Source organism: Lampris incognitus, chromosome 10, assembly GCF_029633865.1.
Source record: "Lampris incognitus isolate fLamInc1 chromosome 10, fLamInc1.hap2, whole genome shotgun sequence".
NCBI lineage: Eukaryota > Metazoa > Chordata > Actinopteri > Lampriformes > Lampridae > Lampris > Lampris incognitus.
The window spans coordinates 1030216-1052106 of record NC_079220.1 but is presented as its reverse complement, the minus strand read 5'-3'; the positions used below and the strand labels follow the sequence as shown (position 1 = coordinate 1052106).

General features: G+C 43.2%; 1 protein-coding gene across 1 annotated transcript in view; it reads left to right on the top strand.

Moving 5' to 3' along the window:
• LOC130119133 (integrin alpha-3-like) overlaps positions 1 to 21891 on the top strand; it is a 143917-nt gene that overhangs the window by 105690 nt on the left and 16336 nt on the right. Inside the window, exons 20-23 of the mRNA XM_056287550.1 lie at positions 4430 to 4437; positions 5156 to 5233; positions 11277 to 11379; positions 12961 to 13137. Of these exons, the coding sequence (XP_056143525.1) occupies positions 4430 to 4437; positions 5156 to 5233; positions 11277 to 11379; positions 12961 to 13137 (366 nt within the window). The remainder of the gene's footprint in view (positions 1 to 4429; positions 4438 to 5155; positions 5234 to 11276; positions 11380 to 12960; positions 13138 to 21891) is intronic.

The window sequence follows — 21891 nt, the reverse complement described above, 5'->3', positions numbered from 1 at the left end:
TTGGTTGTCTACTGATGGGTCTTCAGGTGGCTGTAGAGGGCCTACCACAGTCCACAGACTTTGGTGCAGTGTGGGCAGGGGAAAGTGGTGGTGGTTGAGACTTTTTCTCTTCTTGCAGTGCTGTTGCTTTCTCTCTGCAGCACAGTGGAGCTCCATCTCATAACGTGCAGCTACTTCCTGCATGGATTTCTTCCAGGAGCGCCTATCCAGTGCAATGTGTTCCCAATTGCTCCATGTGATGTTGAATTTCTTCAGATTGGTCTTGATATTGTCCTTGAAATGTTTCTTTTGTCCGCTGGGAACTTGCTGACCTTCCCTCAGCTGGGAGTACAGGACCTGTTTGGGGACACATGTGTTGGACATGCGGATGACATGGCCTGTCCATCGGAGTTGGTTCTGCATTATTGTGGTGGTGATGCTAGTCAAGTTGGCTTCTTCCAGAATGCTGATGTTGGTGCATCTGTCCTTCCAGCTGATCCTCAGGATCTTTTGTAAGGGCCTTTGGTGGTATTGTTCCAGGGCTCTCAGGTGCCTGCTGTAGGTGGTCCATGACTCTGTTCCATACAGCTGGGTGGGGAGAACAACAGCTCTGTAGACCAGGAGTTTTATTTGGGCCTTTAGGTCTCAGTCTTCAGTGTAAGTGCCACTGGCATAACTCAGGCAATGGCTGACCTCAGAGTCGATGTCCGCTTTTGAGGAGAGAAGGCTGCTGAGGTAGGGGATGTGATCAACTTTTTCAAAAATTTTGCTGTCCACTTTATGGTGGGCTGGGTAGATGGCTGGTTGGGTGGGAAATTGATATAGAACCTGGGTTTTCTTGATTCATAATGCTAGACCCAAGGCTCTGTATGCCTTGGCAAAGACTGTCCTGGAGGTCTTCTGTAGTGTGCTGTGATGGCATTGTTGTCTGCATACTGAAGCTCCATGATGGTGGTGCTACACACTTAGCTCTTGGCCTTGAACCTATTAAGCTTGAAGTGCCTGCCATCAGTTCTGTATAGGATTGGGATCCCCCGTGGCAGCTGTTTGCCAATGAGGTAGAGTATGGCAACAATGAAAATGGCAAACAGGGTGGGTGCAATGATGCATCCCTGTTTGAACCCTGTTTCCACGGTAAAGGGCTCTGACTCAAAGCCGCTGTTGCTGAGCACTGTGACTGACATGCCATCATGTAGAACCCTCAGTATTCTGATGTACTTATCAGGGCAGCCATATCTTGATAGTATGCCCCACAGAGTCTGGCAGTCTACTGAGTCTCAAAGGCTTTTAACAGGTCTATGAAAGCCATGTACAACGGCTGCCTTTGTTCACAGCATTTTTCCTGGAGTTGGTATGCTGAAAATACCATGTCTGCTGTACCTTTGGATGGGCGGAAGCCACACTGAGATTCTGGGCATACTTCCTCCGCCAGTGCTCGCAGTTGGTTTGCGAGGACGCGATCAAGGACTTTGCCTGTTGTTGACAGGAGTGAGATGCCCCTGTAGTTTCCACATTCCACCTTGTCCCCCTTCTTTAATATGGCCACTATTAGAGCATCCTTGACCTCTGAGGGAAGTTCTTTTTTCCAGACCTTGGTTCACCTTCCTTTATGATATCAGCTGGGATCCCATCTGGACCGATGGCCTTGTTGTTTTTAAGGTTCCTGATGGCATCTTGAACCTCTGTCGTGGAGGGAGGTTCCCCAATGTCTTCTCTAATGGGTATCTGAGGAATGTGGCTGGCAATGTCTGGTTCAGCTCTGCTGTTGCAGTTGAAGAGTTCCTGGAAGTGCTCCTTCCATTGGGCATTAATGGACTCATTGTCTTTCAGCAGCTCCTGCCTGTCCTTTGAGTGCAGGGGGTTTAAGCCGCGGTTGCTTGGACCATAGATGGCCTTAGTAGCACTGAAAAAGCCTCTGGTGTCACCCATTTCTGCCAGTTGCTGGATTTCCAGAGCCTTTTCTGTCCACCAAATGTTCTTAAGCTCCCTCACCCATCTCTGGACATCTGCCTTGGCTCTGGAGTGAGACACTCTTTTAGCCTCACAGGTTACAAAATGTTGCCAGGCACGAAAGGCTTTCCTTTTCTTGGAGATGAGCTGTTGTATCTGTGTCATTATCATCAAACCAGTCCTGGTGTTTTCTGGACTTAAGGTAACCTTTATTCATGCCTGAAGGGAAATTCAGGTGTACATAGGAGCAAAGAGGGTTGAAAAGGACATCAACAGGGTAGAGTAACAGAGGTAGACAGATAGATAGATAGATAGATAGATAGATAGATAGATAGATAGATAGATAGATAGATAGATAGATAGATAGATAGATAGATAGATAGATAGATAGATAGATAGATAGATAGATAGATAGATAGATAGTAGAGGTCAGTCACCTCGGGATCAGTGTCAAGGACGGTGGATTTGAGCAGGCTCCAGAGCTTCTCAGTGTCATCAGGATATTCCAGTTGGAGAGTTTCCCCAAGAGAAGCCTTAAGTCGCTGCTGGGTTGCAGTTTCATTCAGGCTTTCAAGGTTGAGTCTTGCGCAGATCTGCTTGTTTTGAACCCTCCTCTTCCTCTTGAGTTTGGTGGACATCGTGGAGCAGATGAGGCAGTTGTCTGTCCAGCAGTCATCTGCATTGACCATGGCCCCCGTGATGTTCACATCTGTGACAAAGTGGGTGAGAGCACACCATTTGTCCCATCATCTCAGTCATCACCATCCTAGTCTGACAGATCTGACCATGCTTGTTTGTTTTAGCCATTGTTTTATTCATTTTCCATCATTTATCTGTAATGTGAATACACACACTATCCCGGGTTTGTTTGTGTTTGATTATAGTTCACATACATCATTATTTCTGGTTACCTCGAAACAAAGACAACTTTTGTTACATTTAGTTGTTTATTGGTTCAGTTACATGTGTTACATAAGTTCATCATTTTCTTTCGTTGTCCCTTACTACCGCCAGGCGTTCCAGGGTAACCCGGGATCACGTCTTTTCGTGTCATAGTCACGAATGATTCATATATGGATTCGTGCTGTGCAACACGTTGACCAGCACGAAATACAACTGTATTTCAGTTGGAAGGCTGTTTCGTGTTTTTTATTTTTATTTTCTGTCAATCGGGACTTGGGAGCTTTTTTTTTTCTTTTTTTAATTCCCCATAAAAACACAGAGAAAAAACAAAAACAAAACATTTTTTTATTATGTCAGTCGGGACTCGGGAGCGCAGAAGCCGTATAGGTTAGGGTTAGGGCCGGAGAGGATCCGTCGCATAGCGACCTGTGGATTTTAAAGACTTCTTTAACATTTCTCAACACAAAAACACGAAAGTGTCCTTGATACCTCAACAATATGACAGGCTAACGTTATGCCCTCCCATTTTCATTATTTCTCCTTCGATTCTGAGAAATCAAGCTTGTAGTGGAAGGCTATCTTAGCCTACACATCACCCTCAGCGAGTTTTAAAGTCGTGCTGAGTGTCACAAAAAAGAAGGAAAATTCTTGTTCGTGTACACGAATCAATAGATTAAATGTCGTGACTATTTCACGAGCTGCCGCGAGACTGGGCTGTCCAGGGACAAAGGGAGGAGGTGTTCACACACACGTCCTCTATTTATACACTGGATTAGTCCAAGTATGGGGGGAAGGCAGTTGGTTTCTTAGATGTTTTCTGTTGATTTGTGATTTGTAGGTAAGTTTGCAAACCCTTTGTTATCTGGTAGGTTAAGTGAAGGCATTTTCACCTTTACAACTGGGAATGAATAACTTTGTTATGTACCTGTTTTCAGGAGAGGTGTTGGCTTTACCTGCCACAGTGGTGCAGCCCAAACTCAGATCCTGCTGACTGAGTCCAGGGGTATTTGAGCAGTTGAAGTTGTTAGGGTTGTAGGGCATCAGGGTGTAGATGTGGGCACCTGATGTTGATTTAAGCTCAGTTATTACGAGTTGAGTTTTCTGCAGTTAAGCCAAGTTAACTGTTAATTTGTTTCTTTTGCTTTGTATATATTCTTGTGTTTCCCATATAGCTACACCCTGTAAATAAATCACTTTATTAAATTGAAACAGTTTTGAGTCTGCCTCCTGCAGTTTAGTCCCTCTAGCCAGGCTTCCCCACAATGTCACAGCAGTCCCTGCTTCTTACAATGAAAGTCAAGGAGATGCCACTGTTTGGAGTGGGGGTATCTCCAAGATGCCTTAAATTTGTTTTTTTTTTTCTGGCAAAACAGAGTGTTGGTGATGATGAGGTTGTACTGAGCACATTTGCGAAGCAGAACTCCATTGGAGTTGATGTTCCGGATGCCTTCCTTTCCTACAGTGCCCTTCCAGAGGTGTTGATCCCGGCCGACCCTGGCGTTGAAGTCTCCTAGGAGAATAATCTTATCCTCCTTGGGGATTCTTGGCAGTGTCTCATCTAAGCAGGTGTAGAAGGTGTCTTTTACTCCCTCTTCAGAGTCTAAAGTAGGGGCATAGGCACTCACAACTGTTGCATCTGGTTGTTGGCAAGCACCAGACGGATGGTCATGAGACGCTCATTGATCCCCACAGGATGTTCAGACAGGTGGCTGGTGATCTGGTTCCTGATGGCAAATCCAGTGCCATGGATCCTGGGGTTCATCAGCAGCTTTTCCTTTCCAGAAGAAAGTGTAACCACCCTTCTCCTCCTTCAGTTGTTCTTCGTCTGCCCGTCGGGTTTCACAAAGGGCAGCTAATGTCAATCCGGCATCTCTTCAGTTCTCAAGAGATGATAGCAGTTCTCCTCTCCGGTCGGTCACTGGTCACTATCCACCAGTGTGCACACGTTCCTGGCTCCAAACTTCATGTGTCCGTGTTTCTGACCACATGTGATGATCCCTCTGGACATGGTAATCCAGTCAGGAGATTTTAGGCAGGCTATTTTTAGGGCACCTTTTCTAGACCCTTCCCAAGGTGGGGTGAGCAGAGTGGATCCTAAAGAGGGCTGCTCAGTCATGGGTACAGCTATCGAAGGGCTCTTTCTACCTCGTTCCAAGACCCTAGTGACTGAATCTAACACCCACTGCCTGATGTGCTGGCTCACGCACACACACACACACACACACACACACACACACACACACTGACACACACACACACACACACTGACACACACATATAAATGCACACACACATACATACATCTTTGTGTCTCTCTCTTCAGACTCAGTGAGCAGAGCGACCTGTCCCCTGTCTCTCTCTCTTTACTGGTGGAATATTCTCTACAGACAACCTTCTCCCTGTGAGTCACATCTATCATCCATCTTTACTCTATTTCTCCCTGGCACTCCTCTTTCACCCTTTATCATTCTGTCTCTGTCAATGCCATATCATCTGTCATCATTCTATCTTTCTCTGTCACTTCTCCATCACCCTTTATACTTGGTCCTTTATCTGTCTGTCTGTCTGTCTGTCTGTCTGTCTGTCTGTCTGTCTGTCTGTCTGTCTGTCTGTCTGTCTGTCTGTCTGTCTGTCTGTCTGTCTGTCTGTCTGTATGTCTGTCTGTCTGTCTGTCTGCACAGCTACTTCATCTAACTTGACTCCAGTTGCATGCCAGCAGCCACAGCCTGTCGTAAAACGTTGGGCAGATAATATCTTAACACACTAAATGTAGCGTTACTGCACATCAGTTCTTTGGCAGGAATCATCCAGCACAATCTCAATTTTATGTTTTGAACTTAACCTTGGTTGGACCACGACTGCACTGCAGCTGTTCTTATGGAGTCACCCCCTGCCAACCTCAATTTTGTGAGTGAAACCAGACAGCATCAGAAAGGAGGTGGAGTTGCCATTTTGTTTAATGATTTGCTCCAATGCCAGAAGATAACTTGTGGAAATATTGCTTCTTTCGAACATGTGGCTCTTCAGTTGAAGTCCTCTTCTCAAGTCATATTTCTAAATATCTATAGGCCACCTAAATACAATCCAAACCTATTTGATGACTTAAGTGAGCTGCTGTCTATAACCTGTATTGACTTCGACAGGGTAGGTACCGCTGGTGATTTAAACATCCATGCTGACAACACCCAGGACAGAGGGACTACAGAACTGTGTTGTGTTCTAGATCAGCGTTTCTCAAACCTCTCCTGGCAGACCACTTGTCCTGCATGTTTTAGTTCTCTCCCTGCTCCAACACAGCTGATTTAAATGATCAGTTTTGTTATTAGGCAGCTTCGGGAGCTCATAACAAGTTGATCATTTGAATCAGCTGGACAAGTGGTCCGCCAGGAGAGGTTTGAGAAACGCTGTTCTAGATAACTATGTACTAACTCAGCGTGTGACGGAGCCCACACCCAACAAGGGCCACGCTCTGGACTTATCTCCAAGGGTCTGAACCTTTCTAAGGTTGTGGTGACTGGTATGGCTCTCTCCGATCATTCCTGTGTTTTCTATGAGAGCACTGTCTCCATGCACACAAGTGCTCCAACAGAGGTAACCACGAAACATCATATCACTGACAACACCAGTGAAGTATTTATTCAGGCTTTCTCTTCCACACCTGCCCTCTCACGGGTCTCAGTCAATGAGCTTGTAGATCATTTTAGTTCTAACATTACAGATGTTATCGATGCTATTACACCCGCTAGGGTGAAGGTGGTCTCTGGTAGGAAAACAATTCCATGGAGATGTGCCACGTGGTAAGAAAAGACCTCCATGGAGATGTGCCACGCTGGTCAAAATAGAAAAAAGAGTGTTGTAAAGCTGAACACAGGTGGCGAAAAGCAAATCATACTGTTCATTATGACATCTATACAGACAGACTGCACATTAATAATTTGGAACCGAGAAATGCACGGTGGTCTTACTTCTCTGACGTCATTGCCAAAAACAATGTACGTGCCTTGTTTTCTACTCTCGACAGGCTAACAAACCCTCAGTGGCAGTTGCCTCTGAATTTCTATCTACCAGGACATGCGATGAATTTGCCTCCTTCTTTAATGACAAAATTCAGAAAATTTGACAGGCAGTCATTGCCTCCATACTAGGAACAGGGCATGTGTTGTCCATAAGTCCAGCTAAAATCAATTCAAACAGCACGGCACAATTTGATCCCATCAACCATAAACTCTTGGGGACATTATACAACATCTGAAATCCTCTTCCTGCTGCCTTGATATTCTGCCAACAGGCTTTTTCAAAAATGTTTCTGATTGCATGTCCTCAGATCTTCTACAAATTGTCAACATGTCTCTTCTCTCAGGTCTCTTCCTACAGGCCCTAAAACTGCAGGCATCAAGCCACTCTTAACAGAGTATAATCTGTACATTTAACTAATGAACCGTCATAGGTTAATATCAAACCTCACATTTCTAAGTAAAATAATTGGAAAAAGCTGTTTTCCAGCAGCTCAACAAATTTTTGGCACTAAACAACAGTTTCGATGTCTTCCGGTCAGGATTTCGACTACACCACCACAGCACTGAGACTTGTCTTGTTAAGGTCTTTAATGACATCTGCTTAAACACAAACAGTGGCAGAATCTCAGTCCTGCTATTATTGGATCTCAGTGCTGCAGTTGACACAGTCAACTACAACATATTACTGGAAAACTGCGTGGGACTTTCTGGCACAGCACTAAACTGGTTTGAATCCCACTCAAAGAACAGGGACTACATTGTGTCCATAGGTAATTACAAATCTGAGCACACAAAAATGACCTGTGGCGTTTCTCAAGGCTCCACTCTGGGGCCACTTCTCTTTAACATCTATATGCTCCCACTAGTCCAGATTATGGAAAACAACAAAATGTTATCATAATTATGCAGATTTGTATAACCATATCACCAGGGGACTCATCTCTCTCATCATCAGCCTCTTCTCGAGGGTCCAGTCGCAATGGCAGCAAGCTAAGTAGGGGACTCCACACGTCCCTCTCCCCAGCAACGCCCTCCAGCTGCTCCTGGGGATCCCAATGTGTTCTCAGACCAGAATAGACATGTAGTCCCTCCAGTGAGTTCTGGGCCTACCCCGGGGTCTCCTCTCAGTTGGTTCACCTGGACCAGTCTGCAATGCCAGAAGTTGGCATGCCCTGGTCCTCGCCTTTGCATGCTGTCCGGCCTGCATTGCACCCTACCCCAATGCTCATCCCTGCGCGTGGTGGGTCCACGGGGTGTCACCAGGGGACTATAATCCCATACAAGCACTGAGTAACTGCACTGAGCAAATCAATGATTGGATGTCTCAGAATGTTCTTCAATTAAGCAAAGATAAAACTGAAGTAGCTGTCTTTGGGTCCAATAAGAACGATTAACAGTCAGCACTTGGCTACAGTAGGTAATGTTAAAAACCACAAACCAAGCCAGAAATCTTGGAGAAGTTATGGACTCAGATCTGAATTTATATAGCCACATTAAGAAAATTACAAAGTCAGCCTACTATCGCCCGAAGAATATATCCAGAATTAAAGGATTTATGTCTCAGTAGGATTTGGAAAAACTTGTCCATGCATTTATCTTCAGCTGACTCGACTACTGTAAGGGTGTGTTTACAGGTCTTTATAAAGAAAAAAGAAAAAAACCCGATCAAACAGCTGCAGCCGATTCAGAAAACTACTGCTCGGGTCCTTACTAAGACCAAAGGAGTGGAATCTGCTACAACTCTGCTCTTTAAATCTAGGCTGAAGACTTAACTTGATTTGCCTCTTTGCCGCTGCCTTTTGTTAAATAAAACTTGAAGCTTTTGATTTTCATCTTACACTGCACTGTAACTTTTACTCTTTTTGTTTTTAAATGTCTGTTTATTGCCTTATGTTGCTTCTCTTAATGCCTTTTATTTTTATGTTAAGCACTTTGTATTGCCTAGTTGCTGAAATGTGCTATACAAATAATTTTGTCTTGCCTATATCTATCTATCTATCTGTCTATCTGTCTGTCTATCTATCTATCTATCTATCTATCTATCTATCTATCTATCTATCTATCTATCTATCTATCTATCTATCTATCTATCTATCTATCTATCTATCTATCTATCTATCTGTCTGTCATGGCCCCGTGCCTCCAGTTATTTCCCTTGTGTTTGCAAGTGTGGTGTGGGTGGGGCTTCCTTCCTTGGCACTCTCCAGCTCCCTCTTGATTGCGGCTTATTCAACTCATGTGCCCAGCCTGCACAACTGCCTTCCATCACTTCAACAGTATATATCTGCTCTGGTCTTCCATCCACTAGTTTGTTGTTCCAGCTACAGTGGTTGCCTCTCGCTCTCAGCCGCTCTGCAGTTGCATACTCAGTTATTCTTGGTGTTGTTTGCATTACTGTATTTACCGGTTTCCCCTTGATTTCCAGGTTCACTACTCTCTGATTCCCCTGCCTGCCTGCTCGCTTACTAAACCCCCGAGCTAGTCCTCAGCCAGCAACACTAACTGCCTCGTCCGTCTGTCCTGCTCAGCTCAGCTCTTCTAACCACCATTCAGCACAGCTCTGCCATCTGGCATCGCCTCTCTACCTTCTGCCTTTCCCGCCTTCCTCATCCCCCTTTATTCCTACAATAAACCCCTTTTTATATTACATATTTCTATTGTCCGTAGCTATACGTTTGGGTCCGCCTTTACTGATGGTAACACTATCATCCTTTATCAATTCTATATCTCTGTCACTTCTCTTTCGTCCATCATCATTCTCGTTCACTACCACTTCTCTCATCCATCATCATTCTCTTTCACTATCACTTCTCTCATCCATCATCATTCTCTTTTACTATCACTTCTCTCATCCATCATCATTCTCTTTCACTACCACTTCTCTCATCCATCATCATTCTCTTTCACTACCACTTCTCTCATCCATCATCATTCTCTTTCACTACCACTTCTCTCATCCATCATCATTCTCTTTCACTACCACTTCTCTCATCCATCATCATTCTCTTTCACTATCACTTCTCTCATCCATCATCATTCTCTTTCACTATCACTTCTCTCATCCATCATCATTCTCTTTCACTACCACTTCTCTCATCCATCATCATTCTCTTTCACTATCACTTCTCTCATCCATCATCATTCTCTTTCACTACCACTTCTCTCATCCATCATCATTCTCTTTCACTACCACTTCTCTCATCCATCATCATTCTCTTTCACTACCACTTCTCTCATCCATCATCATTCTCTTTCACTACCACTTCTCTTTCATCCATCATCATTCTCTTTCACTACCACTTCTCTCATCCATCATCATTCTCTTTCACTACCACTTCTCTCATCCATCATCATTCTCTTTCACTATCACTTCTCTCATCCATCATCATTCTCTTTCACTACCACTTCTCTCATCCATCATCATTCTCTTTCACTATCACTTCTCTCATCCATCATCATTCTCTTTCACTATCACTTCTCTTTCATCCATCATCATTCTCTTTCACTACCACTTCTCTCATCCATCATCATTCTCTTTCACTACCACTTCTCTCATCCATCATCATTCTCTTTCACTACCACTTCTCTCATCCATCATCATTCTCTTTCACTATCACTTCTCTCATCCATCATCATTCTCTTTCACTATCACTTCTCTCATCCATCATCATTCTCTTTCACTATCACTTCTCTCCTCCATCATCATTCTCTTTCACTATCACTTCTCTTTCATCCATCATCATTCTCTTTCACTACCACTTCTCTCATCCATCATCATTCTCTTTCACTACCACTTCTCTCATCCATCATCATTCTCTTTCACTACCACTTCTCTCATCCATCATCATTCTCTTTCACTACCACTTCTCTCATCCATCATCATTCTCTTTCACTACCACTTCTCTCATCCATCATCATTCTCTTTCACTACCACTTCTCTCATCCATCATCATTCTCTTTCACTACCACTTCTCTCATCCATCATCATTCTCTTTCACTACCACTTTTCTCATCCATCATCATTCTCTTTCACTACCACTTCTCTCATCCATCATCATTCTCTTTCACTACCACTTCTCTCATCCATCATCATTCTCTTTCACTACCACTTCTCTCATCCATCATCATTGTCTTTCACTACCACTTCTCTCATCCATCATCATTCTCTTTCACTACCACTTTTCTCATCCATCATCATTCTCTTTCACTACCACTTCTCTCATCCATCATCATTTTCTTTCACTACCACTTTTTTCATCCATCATCATTCTCTCTCTCTCTCCTGCTCTCTCTCTCTCTCTCTCTCTCTCTCTCTCTCTCTCTCTCTCTCTCTCTCTCTCTCTCTCTCTCTCTCCTGCTCTCTCTCTCTCTTTAGGAACTGTTGTCAACTGTACTGATGTGCTGATTGTCTGATTTGTATTTATTCAGAATCAAGCAGCCAGGCCATGTCCAGTTCAGTGGTCATGTGACTGGGGAGTCGGCCATGACGGCCACGGGAGACGTGGGTAGCCTGCTGCTCTTCACCTTTCAGGTTAGTGTAAAACTATTTCCACTGATGATTTATGGAACTTACGTTTAAGGGCTTAACCTGCTTCAAACCCTCCGTCTCATAAGACACTTTGAGGGCAGCACGGTGGCCCAGTGGTTAGCACTGCTGCCTCACAGCAAGAAGGTCCTGGGTTTGAACCCCAGGCCGTCCCAGGTCCTTTCTGTGTGGAGTTTCCGTGTTCTCCCTGTGTCTGCGTGGGTTTCCTGCGGGTGCTCCGGTTTCCTCCCACCATCAAAAAGACATGCATGTTAGGGTTAATACTCTTGTCTGTGCCTCTGAGCAAGGCGATGGAAAGAAGAGGTGGAGTTGGTTCCCGGGTGCTGCAGCTGCCCACTGCTCCTATACAAGAGGATGGTTACATGCAGAGAACACATTCATTGTAAGAATACAATTCGTTGGGGGCGTCCGGGTAGCATAGCAGTCTATCCCATTGCTACCAACATGGGGATCGCCGGTTGGAATCCCTGTGTTGCCTCCGGCTTGGTCGGGCATCCCTACAGACACAATTGGCCGTGTCTGCGGGTGGGAAGCTGGATGTGGGTATGTGTCCTGGTCGCTGCACTAGCGCCTCCTCTGGTCGGTCGGGACGCCTGTTCGGGGGGGGGGAGACTGGGGGGAATAGCGTGATCCTCCCACGTGCTACGTCCCCCTGGCAAAACCCCTCACTGTCAGATGAAAAGAAGCGGCTGACGACTCCACATGTATCAGAGGAGGTATGTGGTAGTCTGCAGTCCTCCCCGGACCAGCAGAGGGGGTGGAGCAGAGACCGGGACGGCTCGGAAGAGTGATTTGCTGGATGCAATTTGGGAGAAAAAGGGGAAAAATTCTACTCACTTGCTTCCTGGATGGCTTTGGGACTACAGAATGCCATGTCTCAGGCAGAGGCGGTGGGGGAGTTTCCTGCTTCTGTTGCTGGGTCTCTTGGTGTGGGCTGGTGGAAATGTTGGACGTAATCATCCTGATGTCATCCAAATAGATAATGGTACGATGGGTATAGTGAGACAAAGTCCATACTGAAGATGAGGTGAGTGGGTGGATGATGTTGCTCATATGATGAAATAGTAGCTCAGTTGTTTGAGTGTGCTTGAGGTGATGCTGCAGGATCTCGGTTCTGGTGCAGAGTATGACAGCAGAAGAGGCAGAGAGGGTTAGTTGGGTATATAAAACTGCTAGATAAGCTTCAGTTAATAAAGATTGCCTTTGCAGGTGGAGAATCTGAACTCCGCTTGCAGATGAATCAATCATCAGAATCAAAATACTTTATCTGCCTAGAACTCTGTCTAGGACACACTGGCATACAAATTCCTTGTGTTGTACCCCATTCCTGACAACAGACCAGGTTAAAGAATAATAGAAGCCCACAACGCTTTAACATTCGATTCATTTAGATGTCCTGGCTCGCATTTACTGATTCAACAGAAAGAATTGACTCTCCCTCCACTAGTGGGCGCTTTTCATGATGGAGGATGTCAGTGTGTGAAGAGTGAACTGAGCAAAATTAAACAACCCTGACCAATCAGTGGACAGCAGGCATGCCATGTTTAATTCCTGTCTCTCTGATAGGTGGATATTATTGGGAAGCCATTGGGACACCTTGGAAACCTGGAGGTTGAGTTTGAGTGGCCCTTGGAGACATCCAATGGGAAGTGGCTACTGTACCTGACCGAGATCCGACTGGCCGGTGCCTCAGAGCCCCGCTGTGTGCCACCTGGGAACGTTGCCAACCCCCTTAATCTCACGGTAATTATTGCAACCGTCATCTCACAGACACTACATCATCATCATCATCATGATCATCAGTTCTGTAACCTTTTTTTGAGGTCGTAGGAGCACAGCTAATGCCTCAACAGGTTGAGTCATCATTGTGTTCCAGTAGGGGAATACCTGGTGGTCCCTATCTCCTCTCCAGGTATGGCTGGCCATTGATTCACAGAGGAACTCATCCGCCCTTTGACAGGTTTTGTTTTTAGTCCTGCTGGGTGTCCACACACCCTCCTCACAACAACACAAGGGTTGAAGTGGGGGTGTCGGTTTAGTCGCTGACGACATGACAGTTTAAGATCGTACCCAGGACAGACACTACAGTAACCTCAAAAACATTCACTCAGCGGGGGAGCCAGCTGTAGCTCCACCCCACTGTTCTGTCCTTTGTCATAAATATAAGCCACCCCCTGCCATGCTAATGGCTAGCATCCAGTTCAACTATTAAACAATTTTCAACTGAATTCAAAGCTAGAGTCCAGAAGATTTATATAAATGCAAATGTGCATTTTGATACTTTTTATCACTGGTGTGTTTAGGACAACATCTTAATATGAATATTAAATAGAATAGAACAAGCTGATAGAAGACCTTTACCAACGTCTAACAAGCAGATATATGATGGAACAAGCTGGTAGAAGACCTTTACCAACGTCTAACAAGCAGATATCATAAAACAAGCTGGTAGAAGACCTTTACCACCGTCTAACAAGCAGATATGATGGAACAAGCTGGTAGAAGACCTTTACCACCGTCTAACAAGCAGATATAATAGAACAAGCTGGTAGAAGACCTTTACCACCGTCTAACAAGCAGATATCATAAAACAAGCTGGTAGAAGACCTTTACCACCGTCTAACAAGCAGATATGATGGAACAAGCTGGTAGAAGACCTTTACCACCGTCTAACAAGCAGATATAATAGAACAAGCTGGTAGAAGACCTTTACCACCGTCTAACAAGCAGATATAATAGAACAAGCTGGTAGAAGACCTTTACCACCGTCTAACAAGCAGATATGATGGAACAAGCTGGTAGAAGACCTTTACCAACGTCTAACAAGCAGATATAATAGAACAAGCTGGTAGAAGACCTTTACCACCGTCTAACAAGCAGATATCGTAAAACAAGCTGGTAGAAGACCTTTACCAACATCTAACAAGCAGATATAATAGAACAAGCTGGTAGAAGACCTTTACCACCGTCTAACAAGCAGATATGATGGAACAAGCTGGTAGAAGACCTTTACCACCGTCTAACAAGCAGATATCATAAAACAAGCTGGTAGAAGACCTTTACCAACGTCTAACAAGCAGATATGATGGAACAAGCTGGTAGAAGACCTTTACCAACGTCTAACAAGCAGATATAATAGAACAAGCTGGTAGAAGACCTTTACCACCGTCTAACAAGCAGATATCATAAAACAAGCTGGTAGAAGACCTTTACCAACATCTAACAAGCAGATATAATAGAACAAGCTGGTAGAAGACCTTTACCACCGTCTAACAAGCAGATATGATGGAACAAGCTGGTAGAAGACCTTTACCACCGTCTAACAAGCAGATATCATAAAACAAGCTGGTAGAAGACCTTTACCAACGTCTAACAAGCAGATATAATAGAACAAGCTGGTAGAAGACCTTTACCACCGTCTAACAAGCAGATATAATAGAACAAGCTGATAGAAGACCTTTACCACCGTCTAACAAGCAGATATATGATGGAACAAGCTGGTAGAAGACCTTTACCGACATCTAACAAGCAGATTTGATAGAACAAGCTGGTAGAAGACCTTTACCACCGTCTAACAAGCAGATGTGATAGAGCAAGCTGGTAGAAGACCTTTACCACAGTCTAACAAGCAGATTTGATAGAACAAGCTGGTAGAAAACCTTTACCAACATATAACAAGCAGATATGATAGAGCAAGCTGTTAGAAGACCTTTACCATCATTTAACTGGCATATATGATAGAACAAGCTGGTAGAGGACTTTTACCACCATCTAACAAGCAGATTTGATAGAACAAGCTGGTAGAAGACCTTTACCACCATCTAACAAGCAGATATGATGGAACAAGCTAGTAGAGGACTTTTACCACCATCTAACAAGCAGATATGATGGAACAAGCTGGTAGAAGACCTTTACCACCATCTAACAAGCAGATATGATGGAACAAGCTGGCAGAGGACTTTTACCACCATCTAACAAGCAGATATGATGGAACAAGCTGGTAGAAGACTTTTACCACCATCTAACAAGCAGATATGATGGAACAAGCTGGTAGAAGACCTTTACCACCGTCTAACAAGCAGATATGATAGAACAAGCTGGTAGAAGACCTTTACCAACATCTAACCAGCAGATATGATGGAACAAGCTGGTAGAAGACCTTTACACCGTCTAACAAGCAGATATGATGGAACAAGCTGGTAGAGGACTTTTACCAACATTTACCAAGCAGATATGATGGAACAAGCTGGTAGAAGACCTTTACCAACATCTAACCAGCAGATATGATGGAACAAGCTGGTAGAAGACCTTTACCAACATCTAACAAACATATATGATGGAACAAGCTGGTAGAAGACCTTTACCAACATCTAACAAGCAGATATAATAGAACAAGCTGGTAGAAGACCTTTACCAACATCCAACCAGCAGATATATGATGGAACAAGCTGATAGAAGACCTTTACCAACATTTAACCAGCAGATATGATGGAACAAGCTGGTAGAAGACCTTTACCACCATCTAACAAGCAGATTTGATAGAACAAGCTGGTAGAAGACCTTTACCACCGTCTAACAAGCAGATATGATAGAACAAGCTGGTAGAAGACCTTTACCGACATCTAACAAGCAGATTTGATAGAACAAGCTGGTAGAAGACCTTTACCACCGTCTAACAAGCAGATGTGATAGAGCAAGCTGGTAGAAGACCTTTACCACAGTCTAACAAGCAGATTTGATAGAACAAGCTGGTAGAAAACCTTTACCAACATATAACAAGCAGATATGATAGAGCAAGCTGTTAGAAGACCTTTACCATCATTTAACTGGCATATATGATAGAACAAGCTGGTAGAGGACTTTTACCACCATCTAACAAGCAGATTTGATAGAACAAGCTGGTAGAAGACCTTTACCACCATCTAACAAGCAGATATGATGGAACAAGCTGGCAGAGGACTTTTACCACCATCTAACAAGCAGATATGATGGAACAAGCTGGTAGAAGACTTTTACCACCATCTAACAAGCAGATATGATGGAACAAGCTGGTAGAAGACCTTTACCACCGTCTAACAAGCAGATATGATAGAACAAGCTGGTAGAAGACCTTTACCAACATCTAACCAGCAGATATGATGGAACAAGCTGGTAGAAGACCTTTACCACCGTCTAACAAGCAGATATGATGGAACAAGCTGGTAGAGGACTTTTACCAACATTTACCAAGCAGATATGATAGAACAAGCTGGTAGAAGACCTTTACCAACATCTAACCAGCAGATATGATGGAACAAGCTGGTAGAAGACCTTTACCAACATCTAACAAGCAGATATGATGGAACAAGCTGGTAGAAGACCTTTACCAACATCTAACAAGCAGATATGATAGAACAAGCTGGTAGAAGACCTTTACCAACATCTAACCAGCAGATATGATGGAACAAGCTGGTAGAAGACCTTTACCACCGTCTAACAAGCAGATATGATGGAACAAGCTGGTAGAGGACTTTTACCAACATTTACCAAGCAGATATGATGGAACAAGCTGGTAGAAGACCTTTACCAACATCTAACAATCAGATATATGATGGAACAAGCTGGTAGAAGACCTTTACCAACATTTAACCAGCAGATATGATGGAACAAGCTGGTAGAAGACCTTTACCAACATCTAACAAGCAGATATGATGGAACAAGCTGGTAGAAGACCTTTACCAACGTCTAACAATCAGATATATGATGGAACAAGCTGGTAGAAGACCTTTACCAACATTTAACCAGCAGATATGATAGAACAAGCTGGTAGAAGACCTTTACCACCATCTAACAAGCAGATTTGATAGAACAAGCTGGTAGAAGACCTTTACCACCGTCTAACAAGCAGATATGATAGAACAAGCTGGTAGAAGACCTTTACCGACATCTAACAAGCAGATTTGATAGAACAAGCTGGTAGAAGACCTTTACCACCGTCTAACAAGCAGATGTGATAGAGCAAGCTGGTAGAAGACCGTTACCACAGTCTAACAAGCAGATATGATAGAGCAAGCTGTTAGAAGACCTTTACCATCATTTAACTGGCATATATGATAGAACAAGCTGGTAGAGGACTTTTACCACCATCTAACAAGCAGATTTGATAGAACAAGCTGGTAGAAGACCTTTACCAACGTCTAACAATCAGATATATGATGGAACAAGCTGGTAGAAGACCTTTACCACCATCTAACAAGGAGATATGATGGAACAAGCTGGTAGAGGACTTTTACCACCATCTAACAAGCAGATATGATGGAACAAGCTGGTAGAAGACTTTTACCACCATCTAACAAGCAGATATGATGGAACAAGCTGGTAGAAGACTTTTACCACCGTCTAACAAGCAGATGTGATAGAACAAGCTGGTAGAAGACCTTTACCAACATCTAACCAGCAGATATGATGGAACAAGCTGGCAGAGGACTTTTACCACCATCTAACGAGCAGATATGATGGAACAAGCTGGTAGAAGACTTTTACCACCATCTAACAAGCAGATATGATGGAACAAGCTGGTAGAAGACCTTTACCACCGTCTAACAAGCAGATATGATAGAACAAGCTGGTAGAAGACCTTTACCAACATCTAACCAGCAGATATGATGGAACAAGCTGGTAGAAGACCTTTACCACCGTCTAACAAGCAGATATGATGGAACAAGCTGGTAGAGGACTTTTACCAACATTTACCAAGCAGATATGATAGAACAAGCTGGTAGAAGACCTTTACCAACATCTAACCAGCAGATATGATGGAACAAGCTGGTAGAAGACCTTTACCAACATCTAACAAGCAGATATGATGGAACAAGCTGGTAGAAGACCTTTACCAACATCTAACAAGCAGATATGATAGAACAAGCTGGTAGAAGACCTTTACCAACATCTAACCAGCAGATATGATGGAACAAGCTGGTAGAAGACCTTTACCACCGTCTAACAAGCAGATATGATGGAACAAGCTGGTAGAGGACTTTTACCAACATTTACCAAGCAGATATGATGGAACAAGCTGGTAGAAGACCTTTACCAACATCTAACAATCAGATATATGATGGAACAAGCTGGTAGAAGACCTTTACCAACATTTAACCAGCAGATATGATGGAACAAGCTGGTAGAAGACCTTTACCAACATCTAACAAGCAGATATGATGGAACAAGCTGGTAGAAGACCTTTACCAACGTCTAACAATCAGATATATGATGGAACAAGCTGGTAGAAGACCTTTACCAACATTTAACCAGCAGATATGATAGAACAAGCTGGTAGAAGACCTTTACCACCATCTAACAAGCAGATTTGATAGAACAAGCTGGTAGAAGACCTTTACCACCGTCTAACAAGCAGATATGATAGAACAAGCTGGTAGAAGACCTTTACCGACATCTAACAAGCAGATTTGATAGAACAAGCTGGTAGAAGACCTTTACCACCGTCTAACAAGCAGATGTGATAGAGCAAGCTGGTAGAAGACCGTTACCACAGTCTAACAAGCAGATATGATAGAGCAAGCTGTTAGAAGACCTTTACCATCATTTAACTGGCATATATGATAGAACAAGCTGGTAGAGGACTTTTACCACCATCTAACAAGCAGATTTGATAGAACAAGCTGGTAGAAGACCTTTACCAACGTCTAACAATCAGATATATGATGGAACAAGCTGGTAGAAGACCTTTACCACCATCTAACAAGGAGATATGATGGAACAAGCTGGTAGAGGACTTTTACCACCATCTAACAAGCAGATATGATGGAACAAGCTGGTAGAAGACTTTTACCACCATCTAACAAGCAGATATGATGGAACAAGCTGGTAGAAGACTTTTACCACCGTCTAACAAGCAGATGTGATAGAACAAGCTGGTAGAAGACCTTTACCAACATCTAACCAGCAGATATGATGGAACAAGCTGGTAGAAGACCTTTACCACCGTCTAATGAGCAGATATGATGGAACAAGCTGGTAGAGGACTTTTACCAACATTTACCAAGCAGATATGATGGAACAAGCTGGTAGAAGACCTTTACCAACATCTAACCAGCAGATATGATGGAACAAGCCGGTAGAAGACCTTTACCAACATCTAACAAGCAGATATGATGGAACAAGCTGGTAGAAGACCTTTGCCAACATCTAACCAGCAGATATGATAGAACAAGCTGGTAGAAGACCTTTACCAACATCCAACCAGCAGATATGATGGAACAAGCTGGTAGAAGACCTTTACCAACATCTAACAAGCAGATATGGTAGAACAAGTTGGTAGAAGACCTTTACCAACATCTAACCAGCAGATATGATAGAACAAGTTGGTAGAAGACCTTTACCAACATTTACGAAGCAGATATGATGGAACAAGCTGGTAGAAGACCTTTACCAACATCTAACCAGCAGATATGATAGAACAAGCTGGTAGAAGACCTTTACCAACATCTAACCAGCAGATATGATTGAACAAGCTGGTAGAAGACCTTTACCAACATTTACCAAGCAGATATGATAGAACAAGTTGGTAGAAGACCTTTACCAACATCCAACCAGCAGATATGATAGAACAAGTTGGTAGAAGACCTTTACCAACATATAACAAGCAGATATGATAGAACAAGCTGGTAGAAGACTTTACCAACATCTAACCAGCAGATATGATGGAACAAGCTGGTAGAAGACCTTTACCACCGTCTAACAAGCAGATATGATAGAACAAGTTGGTAGAAGACCTTTACCAACATCTAACAAGCAGATATGATAGAACAAGTTGGTAGAAGACCTTTACCAACATCTAACCAGCAGATATGATAGAACAAGTTGGTAGAAGACCTTTACCAACATTTACCAAGCAGATATGATGGAACAAGCTGGTAGAAGACCTTTACCAACATCTAACAAGCAGATATGATAGAACAAGCTGGTAGAAGACCTTTACCAACATTTACCAAGCAGATATGATGGAACAAGCTGGTAGAAGACCTTTACCAACATCTAACAAGCAGATATGATAGAACAAGTTGGTAGAAGACTTTTACCAACATCTAACCAGCAGATATGATAGAACAAGTTGGTAGAAGACCTTTACCAACATTTACCAAGCAGATATGATGGAACAAGCTGGTAGAAGACCTTTACCAACATTTACCAAGCAGATATGATAGAACAAGTTGGTAGAAGACCTTTAGCAACATCCAACCAGCAGATATGATAGAACAAGTTGGTAGAAGACCTTTACCAACATCTAACCAGCAGATATGATGGAACAAGCTGGTAGAAGACCTTTACCACCGTCTAACAAGCAGATATGATAGAACAAGTTGGTAGAAGACCTTTACCAACATATAACAAGCAGATATGATAGAACAAGCTGGTAGAAGACCTTTACCAACATCTAACCAGCAGATATGATGGAACAAGCTGGTAGAAGACCTTTACCACCGTCTAACAAGCAGATATGATGGAACAAGCTGGTAGAGGACTTTTACCACCATCTAACAAGCAGATATGATGGAACAAGCTGGTAGACGACTTTTACCACCATCTAACAAGCAGATATGATGGAACAAGCTGGTAGAAGACCTTTACCAACATCTAACAAGCAGATATGATAGAACAAGCTGGTAGAAGACCTTTACCAACATTTACCAAGCAGATATGATGGAACAAGCTGGTAGAAGACCTTTACCAACATCTAACAAGCAGATATGATAGAACAAGTTGGTAGAAGACTTTTACCAACATCTAACCAGCAGATATGATGGAACAAGCTGGTAGAAGACCTTTACCAACATTTACCAAGCAGATATGATAGAACAAGTTGGTAGAAGACCTTTACCAACATCCAACCAGCAGATATGATAGAACAAGTTGGTAGAAGACCTTTACCAACATATAACAAGCAGATATGATAGAACAAGCTGGTAGAAGACCTTTACCAACATCTAACCAGCAGATATGATGGAACAAGCTGGTAGAAGACCTTTACCACCGTCTAACAAGCAGATATGATAGAACAAGTTGGTAGAAGACCTTTACCAACATATAACAAGCAGATATGATAGAACAAGCTGGTAGAAGACCTTTACCAACATCTAACCAGCAGATATGATGGAACAAGCTGGTAGAAGACCTTTACCACCGTCTAACAAGCAGATATGATGGAACAAGCTGGTAGAGGACTTTTACCACCATCTAACAAGCAGATATGATGGAACAAGCTGGTAGAAGACTTTTACCACCATCTAACAAGCAGATATGATGGAACAAGCTGGTAGAAGACCTTTACCAACATTTACCAAGCATATATGTTGGAACAAGCTGGTAGAAGACCTTTACCAACATCTAACATGCAGATATGATAGAACAAGTTGGTAGAAGACTTTTACCAACATCTAACCAGCAGATATGATAGAACAAGTTGGTAGCAGACCTTTACCAACATTTACCAAGCAGATA